General features: G+C 45.2%; 1 protein-coding gene across 1 annotated transcript in view; it reads right to left on the minus strand.

Moving 5' to 3' along the window:
- The window catches only part of LOC113464253 (uncharacterized), an 8131-nt gene extending 4881 nt beyond the window's left edge, over positions 1 to 3250 (minus strand). Inside the window, exons 1-2 of the mRNA XM_026813067.1 lie at positions 3030 to 3250; positions 2893 to 2958 (exon numbers count right to left, since the gene is read on the minus strand). Of these exons, the coding sequence (XP_026668868.1) occupies positions 2893 to 2958; positions 3030 to 3125 (162 nt within the window). The 5' untranslated portion in view covers positions 3126 to 3250. The remainder of the gene's footprint in view (positions 1 to 2892; positions 2959 to 3029) is intronic.
- Between the last annotated feature and the right edge of the window lie 18442 nt (positions 3251 to 21692).

The following is a 21692-nucleotide window of genomic DNA, read 5'->3' on the forward strand; positions in this document are numbered from 1 at the left end:
GTTTGGAAGTTATTGGCAAAAAACGAAAATTTCGCAAAATCTGAAGGGGTACCCCTTGGAAAAATCTCAGAAAAATCGAAAATTTCTTTTTGTTGTTTATTATTAGCAATGTTCTTCCGACGTCTGATTTCTTTTTAAAAAATGCGTTTCTAAAGTGCATGAACTTGTGGGATTGGCTGTATAGCCAATACATCCTTAATAATTACACGAGTCGACAGCTCGTAGTTATTTTGATGGAAGAAAATGGGATGAAACGAATCGAGTTTCTTGAGCCCTACCATGTTTTAAATTAATCGAATTTTGTTCGAAATTATTTGTTAGGATATAGTGCGAGATTGGTCAATTTGTCGTCGTCCGTGATTTTGAGTTAAGGAAATTATGATTGACACTGTGGAAACTTACTATTTCAAGGATTTTGCTATGATAGATTTAGTTCCAGAATTGTTGCACAATTAGGAGACCTAATTAAAAGCGCTCATATAGTCTGATTTAATCGACCGTTACGAGAGAGCAAGTGAAAAAGTAGTTATGTCTCACATATAAAATAACTGTTTCATAAAAAGCAATCGAGTCAAGTTTGTTGGTAATAGAGAAACGTATCTCGAACTGAATCTCACTTGCGATCATCGACCTCTAATAATGTTCAAGTACGACCCGAGTTTTTGACTCTTCATCGAACTTGATCATCTGGGTTAACGATTATTTATTACAAACGGTTGTGTCATCGAACGACGAGCCTGGTTCAGGCATTCGCCGACCGTACTTTCATAAGTATGTCGATTATGTCACCTGTTCTCCACCTAGAGAAAGTCTGGACAAACGGTGTCGCGTTCGATTTCCTGGACTGGTGTGACAAAACCTTATTAAGGGGACAATCGCGGCCAGGGGAGGAAAGAAAAAAAATTAACGACGCGCGTTTTCAACGCGACGTTTAAATCAGTAGAAGAGCTGGTTTTTATGTAACGAGAGTTCCTGTTGACCGACCCGACTTCTTAAAACGGGGATCGACCAGTTGCACTTCGATCGACCACCATGTTAATTACTTAATTACGTGTCCTAGTTTTACTTCTGATCGCATTAAACTGCACCAGGAGGCAAATTTTGAGAACGTTCTAAGCTTCGTTTTCTCCGCTATCTCGATTATTTTGCAAACGATTCGCTGTATAGTAAATATGAGGTTGGTCGAATTGCGGATGTTATTTTACAAGCAACGAAATTGCCGTGAAATTGTTAGAACGCACGCGATGCTCATCTTTAGGTTGATGACTGTCTCGGGTTTGATTGTCGGTTCTAGGAAACTTCAGGGTCTTAACTTTGAGAGGGAAGAGTTGTATGATTCCTTAAGGGATGATAATTCTAGCAATTGAAATGACGGAAGTAGTATTACGAAGAAGTATGATGTTAACGACCTCATTGATGAAATTCATTATCTTCGGTAGGAGTATCATTAGTCATGGAGGAAGTATTATTATCAGTAACCAAAACAGTGAAACCAGATTCCGATTGCATGATCGCGTTTCCACGAAAGATTCCGTGTTTTCGCTTGCTAAAAACAGATAAAATCATTACCGATGCAAGTTGTTACGGGGTTCGGCGATGCCGTAGATGGCAACTGTATCAAAGAGTTGATAGGACAGGAACTGTGTCACGACGGTAGAAAACAGAGAACCGAGAATCGAACATACATAACATGACGACTAGCGATTTCCAGGGTGCCTAGTATAAAAGTAGTTGTCCACTATCTGGACCACACAGTTCGATTGTGAATCGGGTTTAACATGAATCTTTTGGTAAGCACCGCTTCTCTTCGACGGAGATCTTCACTTAGCGCTCCAGTGAAACAGTGTTTTTTGATTATTATTAATCTGTTTGAGGAGCCGGCGCTCTGGTGACGTTAGATCTTCGTTTTAGTTTTTACTACTGTTGGCCACTTTTTCTTCGGTCATCGGAGCTGCCGTGCTTCCAACCAGCGTCCCTGAAAAGGTGACGAACAGCAACGACGCGGCTCAACAAATTGTCGCCGATAATCCGTCTCAGCCGAATTCTCAGGACGCAGCTGGCGATAAGAAAGTGACAAAGAGAAGTTACGGTTGGAATCCATGGGGTTACATTGGTTATAGTTGGCCTTGGTAGGTAGATCGTTGCAAGACATCTTGTGACTTAGAAAGGTTTTGCGGAAAAAATGGCCACTTGCTTAAGAGATTCTTGCGAATTGCGTAATAGGAAGTCGAATAGTTTGCGAGGTATTAACAAACTTCCTGCTGCGTTCGACGGAATTTATGTTCTAATTCGGCTCTTATTAGTAGCTTGTGAAACTTCTTCATTGTTTCTTCTTAATGAAGGAATAGGCGATGCAAATTATTTGGAATTTAAAGCTGTGTCAGGGACTGAGAGTCGCTCGTGTGAGAACGTTTGCAAGGATATCTGGAGCAATCTCGAAGGATGACGAAGTTGCTTTATAGAAAAACGTTATGAGAATACTATTTCAGGTATGGATGGTATCCAGGATGGTACCCTAGCTGGCCGTTTTATGGTCACGGGTACGGTGGATATTATGGCGGATACCGTAGTTTTGGTCATGGATACGGTGGTTGGTACAAGGGCTGGTAAAGTGGGGAAAATGTAATCGCGCAGAATACTTTTATCATTTTATAAATATATCTTACAACTCTCTTTAATATTTTTGCACATTGAGTATCACAACTCCAAGACTGAGATATCAGAGAAATAATTCAGCTGCGATTCATTTTTCATTTACCCAATCTTACCGTCCCATTTTGTTTTCGAAGTTGTACACCATATACTTATAAGACTATCACTGTTAAATGATCATCAGTGAAAGAAATAAATACTTCATACTATAAAGGGAAAGTGAAATAATTTTGCACGTACCCTTAATCGTTTCCTTATGTAGTCTGCTAGTATTCCCTCGCAGACAGTCAGGTTTTTGTCCGTGTCCTGTATAATAAGGAACACACGTTACAATATCGTAAAACAGTTTCTAATTTCTAATGCATGCGTCAATGAACCTTTAAAATATTCATTAGCTCATGAACTTTTTCCAGTGTAGCCTGATACTGTTCGGGTAAATCATTGCAAACTCGATCCGTGTTCGTCGCGTACATTTTAAGATTGAAGAAAACAAGAAACGTATCGTACTGTTTCCACCTTCACGTTAATAATCCATAACACTTGTCTGACGCGACATCATGCATGCACTTGAAATGTGGCATACTGTTGCTTAGAAACAAATAGAACAACAAATATTTATCGAGATTTTTCGAAGAGCTTTCGTGAAACTATAAATTAAGATTCATTTATAAGAATTGATTCTGAGATATATGAGTTTTTAATGTATTGTTGAATTTTACATTTTTTTATTCACAACATTTGTTGTTCATAAGGATTTCGTAAATACCTATGACAGATATTAAGAACATTCATTTTATCGATGGTGCGAATTATATATCTAGCGTTGTAAAGGTAGAGCTCCCTCGAACTCACGTTCTCTACGATTTACTGTGAAAGCCATTGGGGGGCAGTCAAAAGGGTGAAATTCTTGTGGCGGGCCAATTTGCAAAATATTTAGTTGCAAAAGTCTACTCAGTACAATACAGTAATGAAATAAGCATACGAATACTTTCAAAATTTCTCTGGATCAATTATTTATCCGCGTACGGGACACTGGATGCAACCCTTCAAAAAAGGGGTGCGTTTTAGACATCCAGTCCCAACAAGAGAGTCAAAGGCTAACCGGCTCTGCGTTTTATGGTACTGAGTTTATAACTCTTAACTAGACGCTGACCACTATGACACAAAGGGATGCTGTCGCATCCCCTTTCCGGTGGACCAGTTCCCTGTCAGCGGAAATTGACCGAGACGATTTTAGAATGAGAGTCAAAGGTCAACTGGGCTCATTTTGCGGTTCGCCTTCGTCAACAATGGACAGTGGTCATTGTTACGACTAGTTCTCGGCAGCATCCCTATCCGGATGGACCAGTTTTCGGAATGGTACAGGATTCGCGAGAGTGTTGGAGAGGGCAGGACCTCGCCACGCGAGCAAACAGGTTCCATTCGAAGGGATGAGTCGCTGTCGACGTACGGAAATGGATCGTGATCTAGATCAGGTGGAAAACTGGTCCATCGTGGACCCTCTCGAAAACGGGAGCAAGTCATTCAGATCAGAGATCAGAGAAGCGAGTGGCAGGTTCAAGATTCGCAAATAGGAACAGGTTACATTTTGATTTCGTAGCGAACCGTGCAGGAGCATTAGATTGATAAGAGAATCGTCAAGAATAAATGTAGAACCTACCAAATGAATATTCAATCGCGCAACTCATAGAAGTGGATACTTTTTGGTACTTCCCATTATCGTCGCAGGACTTCTCTGAGCTGTCTGGCTCGATTTCCGCAGGTCTGTTCCAAAGAAAATTCTCTCTGGTACGGAGCTGAAAAAAGGGGTTCGGTATGGCGAGAGGACAAAGGAGGGCCGGAGCACTCGATCAAAAGTGAAAGAAAAAAACAAAGCCCGGTGACGTGTGTGTCACATGAGACGCCGGGACCAGCCCACATTGGCCACTTCTTTCACCTGTCCATCATTCGCTGCCCTCCAAAGAGAGGACGTTCTCTGAAAGAAGGACATTTGCGTTTCCGTCCTCGTACCAGTCATTGTGCGCTTTTATCGGCCGTTTCGCGTTCAGTTTCTACACGGGGATTTCGTCTGCTTCTCGTGGGGAATACTTGAAAAGGGAGCCTACCATAATTGACTGCTTTATTTCGGATTCCAGACCCGAGGTATCCGCGTCGATGCGAGATCTTCGTTGACACGACGTCAATTTTATGAATGGAACGTGATCTTCGCAACAGCATCTCTTTCCAATCATTAAATTTATCGAAAGGGCCAAAAACTGTATCGGTAATAAAGCGGGCGCGAATAAAATAAAGGAGGCACACTTGTGCGAGGAAACGAAGATCACACGGACTCTTCCTTTCCTCGAGTTAATTTGTCTTTCGTCTACGAAGACGTTTTCTCCCGAGGAGACCCATGAAAAGGTTTCGTTACGTATACGCCGCATTATTTCCATTCGTATCGGTAACGAGGCCTCCCATCCACGGTAACGGGATTTGGTGAGGTACACTCCCGTACATAGAAGTGCGCGGTATTACCAGGACACCGCGTATATAGGAGAGGGCGTATTTGTTTTACTGCCTGGCTGCCGGCATTGGTTGAGAACGTGCTCTGCATTCTTGAAATCGTGCCACCCTTGTTACGGCATAGACTCTTCGCTGCCACCATCCCCCTGCGCCGTCCGCCGAACATCCCGCCATCAAGCTGGCTCCTCTTCTTCTTTTCCTGGCACTAGCACTACCGCCGGGATCGACAGAAGGATACCGTCATCATTCCCCCTTATCCCGGACGGTCATAAAAATTCTTGACTCCTGTAATGGTCACGCGACGCGGATACGGGGTGCGCGTTTCTTTATATAAACTGGAGGGTTTTGAGGGGTGGATTTTCGCTTTGGAAGTCCGCGGCTTTAATTGTGTGTCTCGTGGAATAATAATCATCCCTTTCCCAACTTACGGAACGCTATCGTAAACAATTTATTCCATTATCAAAGTAAGATCGCAGGAGGTGCGAATTAACTTCTTCATTAATGTATTCGATGGTTCCTCTTTAACCGCGTTTCGTCCCGCTTTAAGACAGAGAAATGCAAATAAATTTCTGGAGGTTAATCGTCGAGCGGGGCTCATTTTTCTCCGCGGCAATCGTAAAGTTCTTATCGCCCCTGACAGCCGTGGCGTTTCCCCCTCGAGACAATACGGAGTATCTGATTTCCAACGAGACGGTAGCGAGAGAGACTCGCGGACCGGGTCTTTCACCGCTGCCGCGTCGCGTCGTGAAACTCCGATGCAAGCCGGTAAAAATATTAGAGCGAAGGAAAAGGAAGGAGGGGTGAAAGAAGGACACGAAAGAAGAGTCCGGCATTCTGTCGATCCTAATTTACGGCCCGGATTTCAGCCGTTTATGTCTTTCCGATAAGGTCGTTCACGCTGATGCTGTGCCTGCACCGATGGATGCCGTTGCACTCCCTGACTTCTCTCTTTTTGCAACGGGAGATCTCCTGGCTCTTGGCAGTGATGGTAGGCCATAACGAAGTCCCTTTTTTTCGTCGAAAAATAAAACAAACCACACAGTTTTGATAAGGATATCTCCAACCGGGCGCGAAGTATTTCTTCGTAGAATTTTCCTTTCGGTTCTATGAAATCGATTTTAAGCGAGTGTTAATTGATTACGAAACGCAAAAAGAATTTTCTCACAACTATGAACGCGAACTGTTATGCAACCTTTTAAAAACTGACAACGTTATATAAATGTTTTTAGATTGAAATTAACGAAACGGCGCCACGGTGAATTACATAATCCCGTTGCGAACATCGATTGCTCTTTTCTAAATTGAATCTGCGGGACAGGACCGCGGACATAATAGAATCTAAATCGTAATAAATTTCACTCCAATTTCCCATCGATCAGTCACCGGCCGCGGTGATATTTGTTTAAGGGATAGACGACCGGAGATTCGATAAAATTGGAAATTTCGGCTTTTTTCCGTCCATCCGACGAGGGGTGTTAAATTCTCTGTGAGATTCGATTGGGTGACGGTTCGTGCCGGGCGCAGATTTCCTGTCCGGAAGCGCCGCTAAGATGGGTTTGTTCATGGTTTTTCATTCCACCATCACCTCCACTTTTCCTTCATTTTTAATACTCGAACGTCGTTTAGTTCCTTATAGATCATGAAATTTTTTCCACTGTTATTTCCGAACTACAATCCTACCATTCCATATTTTCAAGATTGCATACTTAAATAAGGACACGTTTATCCGCTCGTTGATCGTTTTTTCGTGCTATGAATCAGATTGGTTTAACGCTGGAACGCAACAAGGATGAAAGCGTCACGATGGCACTTTGTGTACCGAAGAACTGCGAGTTCCAAGGGAGAGAGTATCGATATAGCTACTCTTCTTACTTTTGGCCACTATCCTCGGAAGTCGACAAGGGGGGTTAGCTAGGGGGAAGGATAGGATGGCCAGAATTTATAGCGTCTTTTGCGATCCCGGCGGGTAGGGAGGATGAGGCCGCCACCCCACAGACTCAATGTTTTCTGCAGGGAAAGTCGGAAGTCGAGTCGAACCCTGGCCAGGACTAGCCGTATCCCATACGTCTTGCTAACAGACCGGATAGGTTTCGTCCCGTTTCTCGTTCGACAAAAAATTCTTTAAAATCATCTAATACACGTACAACACCCCGATCGACGTATCAAGATAAAATACCGTGTAATGAATTTTTTTAGTTCCGTTTCGTTTCTTAATTCGCGTCCGCAATAGTGTAATCGATGTTTAACCGTAACTCCGGCTGGACAATACGTGCGCTTTATCGGGTAGATTTAGTTGGACGACCGGGTCCCTCCATTTTCCGAATGGACTTCTGACCCAACCATCCTACGGCTCACAGGGATGCTTTTTATTAGACTCCGGATCACCCGGTATACCCGCGTATACGTACGTGTGTGCATGCAGACGGAGTCCCGTATATACGACGGCAGTGGCCATGTTCAGGGTGGAGGGACAGCCCCATTCGCCAAATTAACTGCGTTAGACCAGGACCCTGGAATTCTTTACGCTTTCCTCGACCTACGACCGGCCATTTTACGCTGGATTTTTCAACGAAAACGCTCGTCTTTCACCCTGTCGAACGATCCTCCTCAACTTACTTTTTATCTCTCGTTCATGATTACCCCTTTGCTAAATTTAATTCCCGAATCTGTTGAATGTTTCAATGCACGGTTCATAAATTTCGGTTTTATATGGTTTCGTTATTTCGAATACGTAGCCAGATCGAGGGAACGCAAATTAATTGAGTATAAAATTGTCGAGAACGAGCGAGAAGTGTTTGCTTTCATTTCGTGCTTTCAAACTTTAATTATTTTGTTACACGATGCTGGGAGGTTCACGTTTCCGGCCGCGAGAGGTGCAAAAGTTCGTGAACTTTTTCGAAGGCGGTGAAAGTGTATAATGCGAGAGGAACTTAAGTAACGATTTCACTAGGAAACTTTCGCGCGACGAGACTTTAAAGGCGAGCGCCCGAGACCCGGCGATTTAATCGAATCGCTAATGTTTGCAAAATCTTTGTTCGAGACGTCTTAAAGAGAAGGAGGCGAAACGAACGGTCTCGTTCAGTAGACCATGCCAAACAAAAATAATTCGCAGATCAAATTCTTAAGTGTATAAATAAACAGTCCTACAGTTTTTCATTTTAACGAAAGTTACCGTTTAATTTTAGTCGTTTCTTGTTTCTGCAACGAAATCTACGTCGAGAATTGATTCGATAAAGACAGATACTCCAAATTATTGAACGATCGCAATTTCGTCTTGTCGCGCTCACTTATACAATGAGGCTTCATCCCCGACAGACGGATGAAAGTGTTCGATGATCCTTCCGTTCTGGGTGGGCCTCGTAATTCTAAGTGACCGAAAATCCCAATCAATCGACGGAAATCGGTCTCCCCTCGCGTATCCTATCTCGTTAAATCCGTCGGCTCGGTGGCCGGTGGTCGTCTTCCTGACGGAATATCCGCGTTCGATCGCGAACAACTTTCTGAATAGGTGATCACGTAAAACTGATTTAGCAATTTGCCCATTCCGGAGCGGCGCGATCTTAGTTCAAATTGAGTATAGTCCAAGTCTTACTCGGGTGAACCACTACTAATCCAATTCCGAGGATCCCAAGACGTCTTGCGAGAAGCGGGGCGCGGGTCGGGGACGTAAGAGAAAGAGCCGTCGAGATGTACGCGACGTATAGACAGAGGGTTGAAACGAGCGAGAGGAACGGTAGAAAAGCTTCGGGGCGACGGAGAGGTTGGGAAGAGAGGGGTGAGCGGCGGGTGGCCGAAGGAGTTTCAGGGGAAGATATAATATCGCCTATGCAAATAGCCTTTGGACTTAGACCGGCTGAATATACTTTAACGCTGGCTGCTCGAGTTAGACCGCATCATATTTTCTGTCGGCCGAGCGAATTTTCGTGTATGCGTGTGTGTGTGCAGGCGCTCTTAAAAAATTCCATCACCCGAAACGTGCCTCGTTACGTCGTTGTTCGACGAAGTCCTGCTCGCGGACGGACCCTTGTAGTCTGCCGGTTTTGAACGAAACTTTTCCTCGAGTTACGTGAAAACGACTACTTCGTGCTCCTTTTACTCTCTAACTCTCTCTCTCTCTCTCTCCCTCGTCTTGTTTCATTCTTTCCCTTACGATGAGACAATTATCAAAAATTTGTACAATTTCTTATTGTTTAATAGTTCTTTCATACATATTTCTTCAAAGAGAAGTTGCAACACTACACTCTGAATCAATAATATTCTTTAATTTTTTTACTCGAACATTGCCAATTTCACGGTACTCCAATTCTAAAAAAGAATTCACATATCATAATATGTAGAAGAATGTTTCGTTCGCGAGCGGGCGCTTAAAATAACGTAACAACGTCCACCATGACGCGCGGGCCGAACCGGTAACCGATGGAACGAAAAGGGGTGCGAAAGGGGAAAACGGTGCGGCTGTGAAACCCGGGTGGAGAAGTCGGGGTTAGAGGCGGAGGGGACAACATTAGGCAGGCTTTCCAGACGAGACGAGGGTAGGACGTTTGAGGTCAGTTCGGGGCGGTTTTTTCAACCCCCGGAGCTAGTCGCTCAATACCTAGCCACCCCTCGACTGACCAATGGTCGGCCTCCAGACCCCACCACTCGGACTAGCTGACCAGCCAGCCGATTGGACGAAAACCTCCCGAGGGATACTCTATCCGGCAAGGATACTCACGGCCCGAATCCTCGAGACCCGCTAACTAACCGGAGAGGAGAGATTACGTACCGGGTGTCACGTTCGATATCGGCTCTTTATCAATCATTTACAATGCAAATATTCCAGGTTCGCTTACATTTTGTCCGAGGACAGATCACTGATTCAAGTTGAATTATAAGAATTCATAATTGAACTGATCGAGTGATAAATCGCGGAATAAATAAATGAATCGATTCCATGAAAAGCCAATAGAACATAAAGTACAAAAATATTTAGGTGTGTATTTCCAAGGCATTGCAAAGCGTTTGGATGATAATAAATGAAATGCGTGCAATAATATATTCATTAAAGAGTGGACGTGCAATATTTGCGCGTCAGCGTATCGGTATTCTGAACGCGAGATATTTCTGCATCCGCGGAATTTCAGTGGGTGGTCTCATCTGGCGAGTGGAATCTCTGATGAGGGATTACAACGAATTTACAGCGTTGAATTCTGCCCTGATTATTCGGTCGGGGGTGGTACCTGGAATAACTCGAAACACAGTGCCACGTGTACGCGTGCCGTAATTGATTTTAGAGAAACGGCTCCTTAAAGCCACACGTTTTACGTTCCTTTACCAAGAGCTGAAATTCTATAATCATTCCTGAACAGTTTTACTTCTATTTATTGCCTGACGTTGAGTAATATTTTAGCAAGTTTCTGATTAAAAGACTGGTTTTGCAATTATTAAAATCATATTGTATGATAGACACTTTATTTAGAAAAACTCGGTTGGGTGGTCATACACACTAATTTTTATTATTGGCTACAATATTTCTATTGAATTAAAAGGAGTTTCGAGGAGGGAGATTTCTTTAAAAAAGGATAAAATCTCCGTGACGTGATCTTCTTCAGCCGGAAACCTTTAGAATTTCCTGTCGCGTCACCCGCTAGACGAGAAAAGGTGGAAACGGAGTTGCGAGCGGGTGGCCGTCGAATGCGGTCGTCCTGCATGTCGGAGTGTTTACGAATGTTATCAGCATAATAGCGGAGACACCCTATATCCGTCCAGCAGCAGTGCGCACTGGTCGTCCAGGCTAGTTGGCCCGAGATGATATCGGCGTCTCTCCTTTTCGTTAGATTCCGGCGTTAGCAAAGGCGAACGGGCGGTCTTGAAACTCTGCCAAAATTCAGATCAAGCCCGCTGACTTAAAGACACCTTAAAGCCTCCAGTGGGGAGGAAGCGGAAATTTCGAGCCGGCCGTCCTCTTCGGTTCACGCTGGAAATGACGTCGCGAGTTAATTTGGATCGATTTCCGACCGTGCGGTTACCGCGCTGGCCTGCGTTTTCCTCTTTGAACTTCCGGTCGGACGGCTGTTTATCGGCGTGTTGGAAATTCCTCGCGCACTCGGTATGGCCGTGTCTCATCCCGCGACAAGAAAAACTCGTTCAACCATATTTTTCGTACTTCGAAATATCCCTAAGCGAATCCGGATTGAAAATGAAATTTTAAAGTTCGTACAGTCGGGCTCTACAGATACTTTTCCGATCCAATCGTTGGAAATTCATCGCGGCCGAGTATGGTCGCAATGCTCCTCCACGCGCGGCAGGTATTTCTTTGGCAGGATTTTTTCTCCCTCCATTTGGTTTTCGTCGGTCTTCATTCGTTCTCCGGCGCAGACAGGACTGGCTGGGCCGGGGCTCGAGCCCACGGGACTGGGATCAAAGGAAGAATTATCAGGGTTCCGAGCGCGGTCCGGGATTTGGTCCCGTAGGAGACTTACCACATGTAAATAAGGACAGAGCTTCTGTAGCTTGCTCCTGCCCTGCGTAAATAACATTTTTCCGATAGCGTCGGAATAACCCTCTACGCTACGATCCGCTGAAAACTACGTCGCGTTCTTCTCTTACCTGTCTCGGATCGAGTTTCAAAAAATCGAACCAACAGCTACTTCGTATTAATCGATAGAACGAAAGGTCCGTTCATCGATTGTTCACAAAATCTTTTCTCGACCTTTGATTATCGGTACCATCGAACCAAGAGTTGTTTCGTTAAACCACGATAAACTGAAGGCTGGTCGTTGATTAGTTACGTTCGATAATTCGACGTCGCTCTTTGTTCACAGCGAGATTATTACCTATCCGTGGATTAGGTCGTCTTCGAAGGTATTAATACTTTCATGGTTGATGACTTAGTATTACATCTTTTTGTGTGGTAAGGATAGAGAAAGCTTTGTCGCCGTACTTTGCTACGGAGATAGAGCGCTGAGATAAAGGCCATTGAACGACGCTTTTTTTCTATCCTTTTCCTTAAATATTGGACTTTCAATATACACGCTGATAAATAGGAACAGCCGAGATTGTTCGTCTTTCTTGTTCAACATGTGGTTCACAAAGAGTTGAAAGCGGTATTGTGATGTTTGCAAAGTATTGATTTCGAGCGCTATCCATAGCGGCTTAGGTGAAACGTTTAACTAACTCCTTGCGGGGAATGTTCCGAATATTCTTACAATTACACGTATGAACGGACAATATTAATAGAACGTTATAAAAGTTCATGGGATTCGAGTTTACCCGTTTCCTACATTTCCCAGATATTTTTATTGTTTGGACTTTCGTAATGAAAAACGAGAAAAATTGCACGAGTTATCACAGTTACTCTGATATTAATTTTTTCCGACGATCTGCACATTTTTTTAATAACTCATGGTAGTATCTCGTTGGAAGCAACGTGCACCGTTAAACGAGAATAAGTACTGTCCACGTATCGTTATGATCAAAAACAATGCAGGCGAACACAAAAAATGAATGAAAAAGGAAAAATATCCAGAATTTTAATGGACCATACCAGTGCGTTTGGAAACGCGACGCGATCCTTGATTTTTCGCGTTTCTCGTTTACCCGTCCGTTTTTATCCCCTCGACCCTCCGCCCGTCCTCCTCTTTCACTGCCAACCCTCTCCCGGCTCGTATTTCTCGCTCGTGTGAAAGAGAGACGGCCAGTTTTGTGTTTCCCCGCGGTCTCCACCATCCTTTTTTTTTCTTGCCCGGCCAGCATATTCGGTGCGGCGCGGTGGCGGGCGGCTCTACGTTTCAAAATGTATGCAAAAGACCGGAGCACCCCGCGCATCCTAACACGGTACACACGTTGAAGAAAGTTCACGTCTCACCCTCGCGTGTTTTCACGCTATCATTCTTACCCTTGCTTCGTCGATCCCCAAATACGGAACTCTGGTAATGGACGAGAACGGCGAAGTTCGCGGAAAGGAGTACGGTTAGGGGTAAGCATGAAATTAGGATTGATTCTCGCGTGATGGGTCGAAGGTCGAGGTCGTCGACTAAATTTTCGCGGGACTATACCAGGGTCCGTCCGGTCGGCGTAGTTACCATCGATTCGTGGCCGCAACTGTTTCGTCGTTTAAAAAAGGAACGCCTCGAGTCTTGGGGTGGAAAGACATCTTTCCTCGACATATATTTCTGTTTGTCCAAGGGGCCAGGCAGCAGCCTCCGAACAATATGGGGTCACTTTACGTGTTTTCTTACATGGCTGCAGGTCGCCGTCCCTTCGACGTCGGCATCGATAGTTTTGCGAATGGATTTTAACGAAACATGTATCAAATATTTATCCAATTTGGTATAATGATAATTCTGCAGTTCAATGATTAATTCTCCTTTCATCGAACTGATTGCTAATGTATTTCTTTCTAAGAAAATTTCGCTTCAGTCAATCGAACTGTCGACGAGAGACTTTACCGTAGCAATTACTAGCAGATTACAATTTCGCACGGAGATCCGTGGTAGGAAAGTCTTGTGGGTAACTGTACCGCGCGCTTCTAACCCGTGCCACGGTCCGGGCAAAGTGGATCCTCGGTGGCGCATATTGATTTACGATAATTTCATTATTTTCCCGGCGGTTCTTGTAACCGATTAACGTCTCTCTTCCGGGCAGTTGTCCGCCAATTGAAATGCAAACGATCACGGCTAGGGTTTATCTCTCGTTTCTTTCGCTCGGCCAATTCGACTTCATTTCGAAGATCGAGAACTTCCTCGAGTTAGTGCTTGCCTTTTTTTTCCCTCGTCATCCTTTCTCTGTCTCTTCTCTTTCGGGCGTATAAAGCTGGAGTGAGTATCAAACGCGAGTTTGTACCGAGCAGCGGACAAAGAAGCAGAAAGGGAGAGACACGAAGGGAAAACGAGTGAGCCAAGGGGAGAGAGAAGAGAATTTTATTGGCTCTGACTTGGCGCCCCCTAACGTCTACTCGTTTGCCTCGCAGATTTTCATATGTTTTCATCCGCTTGGAAAATTAGGACGTTATACAGCAATCGGACTCTCCTCTCTTTTCCGCTCTCGACCTCCTTCAGACGTAGGAAAGCCCTTTGTGAAACGAGCTACGCAGTTATCGAGACGCTTCCGTACGAATTTTTTCATACGCGTCCCTTTCAAGGAAATTGCTGTGCACTGCTTTATAAACTACGAGAATGATATCTGACTGTTTTCTGATGAAACACTTTCGTGTAATATTAATCAAGCATCTACAGAATGTAGCATCTTTATAAGAAAATTGTCGAAAAGACAATATAAATTCAATATGAAAAATGTAAGGAGTTAAACGCGATAAATGTTTGACAAAAGTTCAGCAGTTTTATTCGGGAAGAAAACTCGACAATGGGTAGGGGGTGGTGTTTCTTGTTGGGTGCGTGGCTACATCCACCGCAGGAGGGCGAGCATAAAAAACATATTTCGAGGTCCTGCCAGGGCTGCGGCAGGGTGGACCTTGGTTCTAATATATCAAGCCAGATCGATACTATTCCGCAGACTTCGGTTGTTCGGAAACCATCCGGAGCTCGCCCTTCCACCTCCTTCCTCCTGTTCTCAACGACGACAACGACCACTCTCTCAAATATCTCTAAGTTCGAGCCACCAGCAAGACGCGGATAAGCCACACGTAGATATAACGCCGGAAAATTCGATCAATTCCTCGATACAAGCTTTTCCCTTATTACTTTGTTATGATGGTGCATTTATTTTTTTCTTTGAAATTTTTGAATTTTTCTAATTGCGTTGGCTACGTAGTACACACAATTGTTTAGTATATTTCGATGATTAGGTATAACTAAATCATTGTCACTCCTGTTAACTTAAACTATATAAAAAAGACAAGTTCGTGTTATATCGAAAGGGAACGAAGGCAAACACGTTCGCAGAGGTCTTCTCGGAATAGCGAATCCCCTCGCGAGAATCCGAGGAGCATCATTCCACGCACCAGTCGCACGTTTGAAAAGAGACGAATTACGGTGTTGTAAGTCGAGAAAATAGGTTAACGATCGAAAGTGCCGACGAATCTGTATCGATCCCGCGGTTCAAGTGGCGGGAGGGTAAACGAAATCAGATTACACAAAGGGCTCTTACCTGATGCGGTGCGTGCGAAGTCTGGCCCAAAACTGGCACCCTTTCCCGCTCGTGGCGTGGAAAAGGGGTAAGCTTTTTCCGTCGAGGAAGTACCAGATACGTGCAACGGGTTTCGTTCCCCCTTCCCCACTTCCGATGTAACGTTACTCCGTTAGGCATTCACGTTCTACTGTATCTGTCGGACGTAAATGACGAATTCTTTCGAGTCTTCTGTTCTTAGTTAAATAATTTCAAACTGCATGGTATGTAAATCAACCCTCTTGAGGTACACATCGAAACGACAAAAGATTTCTTCAAACGCTCCTCGAAACGACTGTATCCGAGGAGAGGAGTTTTTAATACTATTTCGGCGGGGCTCGTCCGATCAACGTCGCTTTTCAACGATAGGACGCTGGCATCTTGTTGAACCGGGACACAAGTGGGTCAAGCGTCGCTCGTTTTACGATGTACGAAACGATACCTTTTATTCGAATATTCCGCGTGCACCGCGAGGAAATCGTGAATTTTTTCCCGCTCGTCGGGAAACGTGCGGGAGTTCTTTCACGGGAAAAATCTGCTGCATATTCGAGGAGGATTTTCGGGGTCGCAGACGATAGCCATGCGCGATAGCGCAAGAATTCGCGCGGCCCATTGAGCATAGGTCAGGCAGAAGCCAATCCGACGAAACTCTCGGAGATATATGATAAAAATTGACTGGAACCATTCCCACCGGCAGTCTCTCCCACCCTCTCGCAACAACGACGGCTGGATATGAGGCCGAATTTTCGTTCGTCCCTCAAATCCCCGGGATAACGCGGCTCGAGGAAGCCCCTTGTCCATTTTCCCTTGCCGCTACTCACGATAACGCGGTAAGGAGTCTTCGCCAGGAGAGAAAGGGACTGCCGAGTCATCGGTGCGCGATCAGAAAAAGATCCGCCTGAAAAAAACGCGGGAGGGTGCTCCGATCCTCTCGTGGTCCGTCCTGTTGTTTCCTCCGGGGTGATATCTCATCGAGGACTGACATAGAAGCCTCGTTTTTTAATGGAACAGGAAATTAGGAGAGTTTCCTCGTGACGGTGTTAGATAAACGGTTGTCGTTTTCGTTCCTGTCGCAAGGGTTGTACTTTGCAATCTGGGGTGGGAATACCTTCACGCGTAAATATAGTTATTCAGGACATTGTACGTATGGTAGTATCATCTCAATCTTCTGTCTTACAGTTGAAAAAATTTTTGAACGCAACATTAGAATATGTAATTTTACAAAATAATCGATCGGACGTCCGCCAGGGAATTTAATATTGGTGGAATCCATTCTCGAGGCTGCTCAGGTATTATGATTCATTCTGGACGAATATGTTCGCGGCAGGCCGCGGAGTCGTAGACAAAAATTCGTGGCATCTTCTTTACCCGGTCCGCGTCTCCGCAGCAACTTATATACGACCGCGAAAATTCCCCTCCGCGAACAGGAAATATTTTTCAAAGTCCCGTGAATCGTTCGAAATCCGTGTTCCGTGCAATATTACCATCACATGGCGAGAATTTCGTTGACTCTTCTCCCTGTATGGACAAGCCACGAGAACTAAACAGATTTAATGGTGGTTTGATATTTCGGTGGAAATCGGAAAATTTCGATTGACTCTTCGTTCATTAGGACGACGCATTAAAACGTTTCCACCACGGGGGAAAAATAGCCGCCGAGAACAATGAATAATTTTTACGTGCAGCTCTAGCGTCTCGGATGCTCGAGTTACCTCGCATCCTGTGCCTTTTGTTATCCGTTGAAAATAGGCCGATACATATTCCGACTGATTGCAGCCATTTTTGTATTTGCTTGAAATTTTAATGTGCTCGACCGGGACGATCCTCTGGACGAGGGTGGACGGGGAAGGAATAGGGCGAAGGGTTGGCCAGAATGCCGGGCGTAAACCGGCGGCCATTACCTTCGATTTCGAAATAAATTGCGCGCCATAAACAGGGTGGTCCATAAGAATACATACGACCGGCTTACCGCGGAGGTACCCAATGTTCTGAAAAATGTAGCCCCACCGTGCAGATATCGATCCTCCGGCATCCGTGCGTTTGCATCTTTTTCTCTATCTACCCCTACTGCTGTCTTTGTCTCGCTCTCTCTCTTTCTTTTATTTATTTTTTCTCCTTTCTACATATTTTTTCGTCCCTTTACGTTTTCGTCGATTCGAAACGGAAGGACCAACGGGCTTAATTCCAATGCGTAGTCGAATCCCGGACCCGGTTCCTCGAGTATCTTTGCCTGTCGGATCCGACCGACCGCTTTGCTTCCCGCTATCTGCTTCACGAAAAATCGTCAAGTACCGCGTCAAAGGACTTTCTCTCGGAGCGCTTTTTTCCCTCGTCGTGCACGCGGCTTTGCGCAAGCTCCCGCGTCACTTTTGTCCGCCCGAGAACACCGTCGAGTGGCGAGGAAAAGTTGCGGTAATTACGCGCAGGCCGCTAGCAATTCACTCGGTTGCGACGAAAGAAAATTTTTATCGCTACTCGCGGCCCGCCGGAACGATGACGCGCGGTGGATAGGCGCGGGAAATTTCGTGGACTCCGATGGAAACGATGAGAATCCAGGAATCGAATACACGTTGTAGGTACGAGAGAGTAAAAAGAGGAAACGTGGTGGTTTCGCCGTGGCAGACAGCCGAGAATTAAACTGCCAAGTAAACGACCGACTCCTTTCTCCTCGTTTTTCTCTCCGGGTTTCGCGGTCCCCGAATGGTTTCCGGTACGAAGGATGATGTGCACGCCGCGCCGGGAAAAGGACGCGGTTTTGAAAATGGCCGCTGCCGCGGCCTGATAAGAAGGACGTTCCTCGCGCTGTCCGAGGGGCTCCCTCGACAAATGGCCCGTCACGATTCTCGTAAATCAAGGCTCAGAGAGAGCCCCGACTTTCCCGAGCTAGATTCCAAGTCCTTGTTTCGCTACGCTCACTCTCCCTTTCTCGCTCGCTGTCACTACGTAGAAGGAATAATCCGCTTAACGGATGCAACGCCACCGGGGGAAAGTTTCTTCGGGAAATTAGCGCGCCTAGTCGTCCTTGTTCATCCTTCGCGATCCGGCTTCGATGTTGTTCCGCTAATTATCGGGGATTAACGAGATCTACTTCTTCTTTTTTTAAACGAACGATAATTCTTACGTATTTTTGGAATCGATAGTATACAGCAAGTAATTTAAGTTTCTATACATAAATAAGTGTTCAATATTTAGGTTTAACGAATCAAACGAAGATCTCACGATTAGATTTATCTAAAGGATGTAAAGTAAGGAGAAGGACTTTGTCTAGAATTCTTTTTAGGGACCTCGTCGCGCTCCCGAAACGATTATACGGTAACTCGTCAGCGTTTGCTTTAAACGCGAGAATGGTTCTGTACGCGTTTCGCGCGAGACTCGCGTTTTTCACTTACGTACCGATATGCCGCGCCGGTAGGAGTCATAGGCACGAGGTCGGCCGCGAGAGGTTGGCTGGTACGTATGTACATTGAGGGAATCACACAGGGCGAGAGCGCAGAACTCGCTGTCAGCACCCTCGTTAGCCGAGGCTGCGAGCCAACGAGTGGTTCGAGCTCGTTCCGTAACGATAATGGAACCCTTTGAGGATCGTCGAGTGCAGTGCGCGGACACGCCGACACGGCGTACGTACCTCCGTACGGAGCTAGGTAGGTAGGTAGACAGGGTCGCCGGGTTACACGACTATTTCATCCGGAAGGCTAGAGTTACTAGTCCCAGGTATACGCGCGCCGGCACAGACGAGAAATAGCACGGAGAAAAAGGAAGGGTGAGGTCGGGGATAGTACACGGGGGGAGGAAGGTCGGGTTGCCGTTACGCGAGAAATCAGTACAGAGGAGAAATTTTAAATATTTGAATTAACCCCTTCCGGCGGTGTCTGGTGGTGGCCCCGTATACCTGGGTGGGTTCCTCTACTATTATCTTACTCTCTCCTTCTCTTTTGCATCTGGCACGTATCCGTGGATATAATATAATGTTTCCCCCGGCGCCGCCTGCCAGCTCCTCTATCCATGTAAAATTATGTTAATGGATAATCCTGGGAGAGGGGGATCCGCGATTTCCAGGTAGTTTGGAAAGAAGCAGAGGTGAACAGGCAGAGGGGCGTCCCTGTCGAATATGCACGCTTCTTTCTTTCTCTTCTCGTCGCTACTTTTTCCCGTTCCGCTCGCTTTCTCTTCGTCGCACGCGAGGACCCCTCCAATCCTTCCGCTCGCGGAACTAGGTCGGATCGCATAGGTAGCTCGCCGTGTCTGTTGCACACGCGTGGAAAACGCGCCCATGGGACGCCGGAACGACAGATGGGGTTAAAAAATCGGTGAAGAGGATTAGGGATGCGCCGAACTTGCATTATCGATTTTGTTCCCGAATAGGCGCTAGCGCGGTTACGTTCTCTCGCTGAATTTTCATTTCGGTTAATCCCGAGGACCCTTCTTTTTTTCCCGCTTCCTTTCTCTGTTCAGCCGACAGACTCGAAACCGCGGAATGAAAGACTTCTTACGACAGGCCTGCTCTCTATTCCCGTCTCCGATAGAGGATCGATCGATTTCAGTCCTCCCAGAAGCTCTGTGCCTCTCGCGAACAGACAACTATCGTATTGAAAAATTGTTTTTGTCTACTACACTTGTCGCTAATTGAAAGCGCGCGACTTCGTAGAGGGAGTTGTAGAAAATAATTAATTAGACGCGAGTAACAGGTGCAACTTTTAATCGGGCCACTCGACACAATCAGACAGCGGAAGTTAAGTGTTACCCCATCGTTGAGAGCCGGGTATGAGTGTCCCTGATATAGATTAGCCGCAGCAAAGTGAATCCACTCGAGGCAATTCGGAATCAACCATCCCTTTCGATGGGCGCGTTAGCCAAAAAAAAAAACGAAAAGCGAAAAAGGGACAGAGAACTTGTTCCCGATCACAATGAAGATCTCGATCAGTTACAAGGATATCCTCTGGCTGGGAAGTCGCGAGAACGTCTATCTAGCTCGTCAGAGATTTCGGATAATTCTGAGAAGCGTCCAACCGAACTTGAGGGTTCTAGAGATGCCCGAGATAAGGTATTCAAAGCGTTTCGAGTATTTAAGGGTGAGTTCGCGTGTTATTCTACCTACCCCCCGTCCACGGGTAAAATATTCCGCCATATGATTGTTGGATTCAGAGAGTGCTAAACATGGCGCGCGTTGCTATGCGAAATATCGTGCCTGGCCATTTCTGTGGTCACTACTTGCGCCGGGGGTCGGTATACGTGCTCTTTCGATCAAACTTCTTTGTTTATTCGAATATCTCATCATTTCTCCGAAGTCATTTTTCTTCGTCAATCAGAAATTGATTTAATTACGTGAAGAAGTTTATACTTATCAGAATCGAATTCTCGGGAAGAAATAACTTCCTCTGGTATCTTGATAATTTATACTACAGCCAAGTTGTCGTTCACATCGAAGATATTTCGGATATCTACCTAAAAAGCTAATCACATAACGTGATTGTCATATCCTGCGGTAATAATGACTGCTTCTCCTTCCGAACCAACTTCTCTTTTTATGATCTTAAAAGCATCAGCGTCTTTGAATTCATAACGAGCTTACGAACAGGAACATTAACGACTCAATTACCGCAACGAGTTCTGGATAAAACTGTTTCGTTTACGAGGTAATCTCGTAGATTTCTCGTGTTAGAAGATCCGATCATCAGTCAGGGAAATTATATTAGCATGACGAAAACAACCTGCGATCGCGCGATTAAAATCGGCTTCGACCTGACGTCGTGATTGAGAGAAAAATGTGTGACTAGCTTGGGGTTGGTCACGAAACGGATATCGCTGGTTTAGCGGTGCTGTTTGTGTTCTTTGTCGTCAATTTCTCGGTCCCCGCCCTGTTTTGGGTGTCGGTTTTCACGTTTTTTCACCCAAAACCACCCCTGGCCCATTGTGGCCCCCGACACTTTTTTTCTCAAAAGCGCGTAATCCGGCACGAGGGGTGAATTCAAGCACTTTCTACTTTTATCGTTGTTGTGAAGCAGGTTCGCTGCTGCAGGTACACAATCGCGTCAATAACAAACCTGATTTAATGCCACTTCAAGCCAAATTTAATACTAGTTTATCGAGAAGTCTTTTTAGTTGAGTGCTCATTAAACGAACTCATTTCAACCCCTATAAATTAGATTATTTATACATTCTGGAATGTTTTCTCCTTATAGTTTTATACAGTTTTCTCATGTCGATTTGTGAGAATTGTGATGAGTGATTAAAAAAATAATTAGAAATGAGATTAGTCATAGGAGGAAGGGTTGAAGGGAAACCGTTAGATTTTTTCATGAGGTTATCTGCACAGGAGACTGAAAAACGCGCCAGGTGACGAAAACGTGAATCGGTTTCGCTTTTCATTCAGGAAATTGGAAAACGTCATCTGGCGCCTCCCAAACGGCCAGCAACCCTTTACCGAATTGTGCCAC

This window comes from Ceratina calcarata, unplaced genomic scaffold, assembly GCF_001652005.2.
Source record: "Ceratina calcarata isolate Rehan_Ccalc_2016 unplaced genomic scaffold, ASM165200v1 scaffold309.2, whole genome shotgun sequence".
Classification (NCBI taxonomy): domain Eukaryota; kingdom Metazoa; phylum Arthropoda; class Insecta; order Hymenoptera; family Apidae; genus Ceratina; species Ceratina calcarata.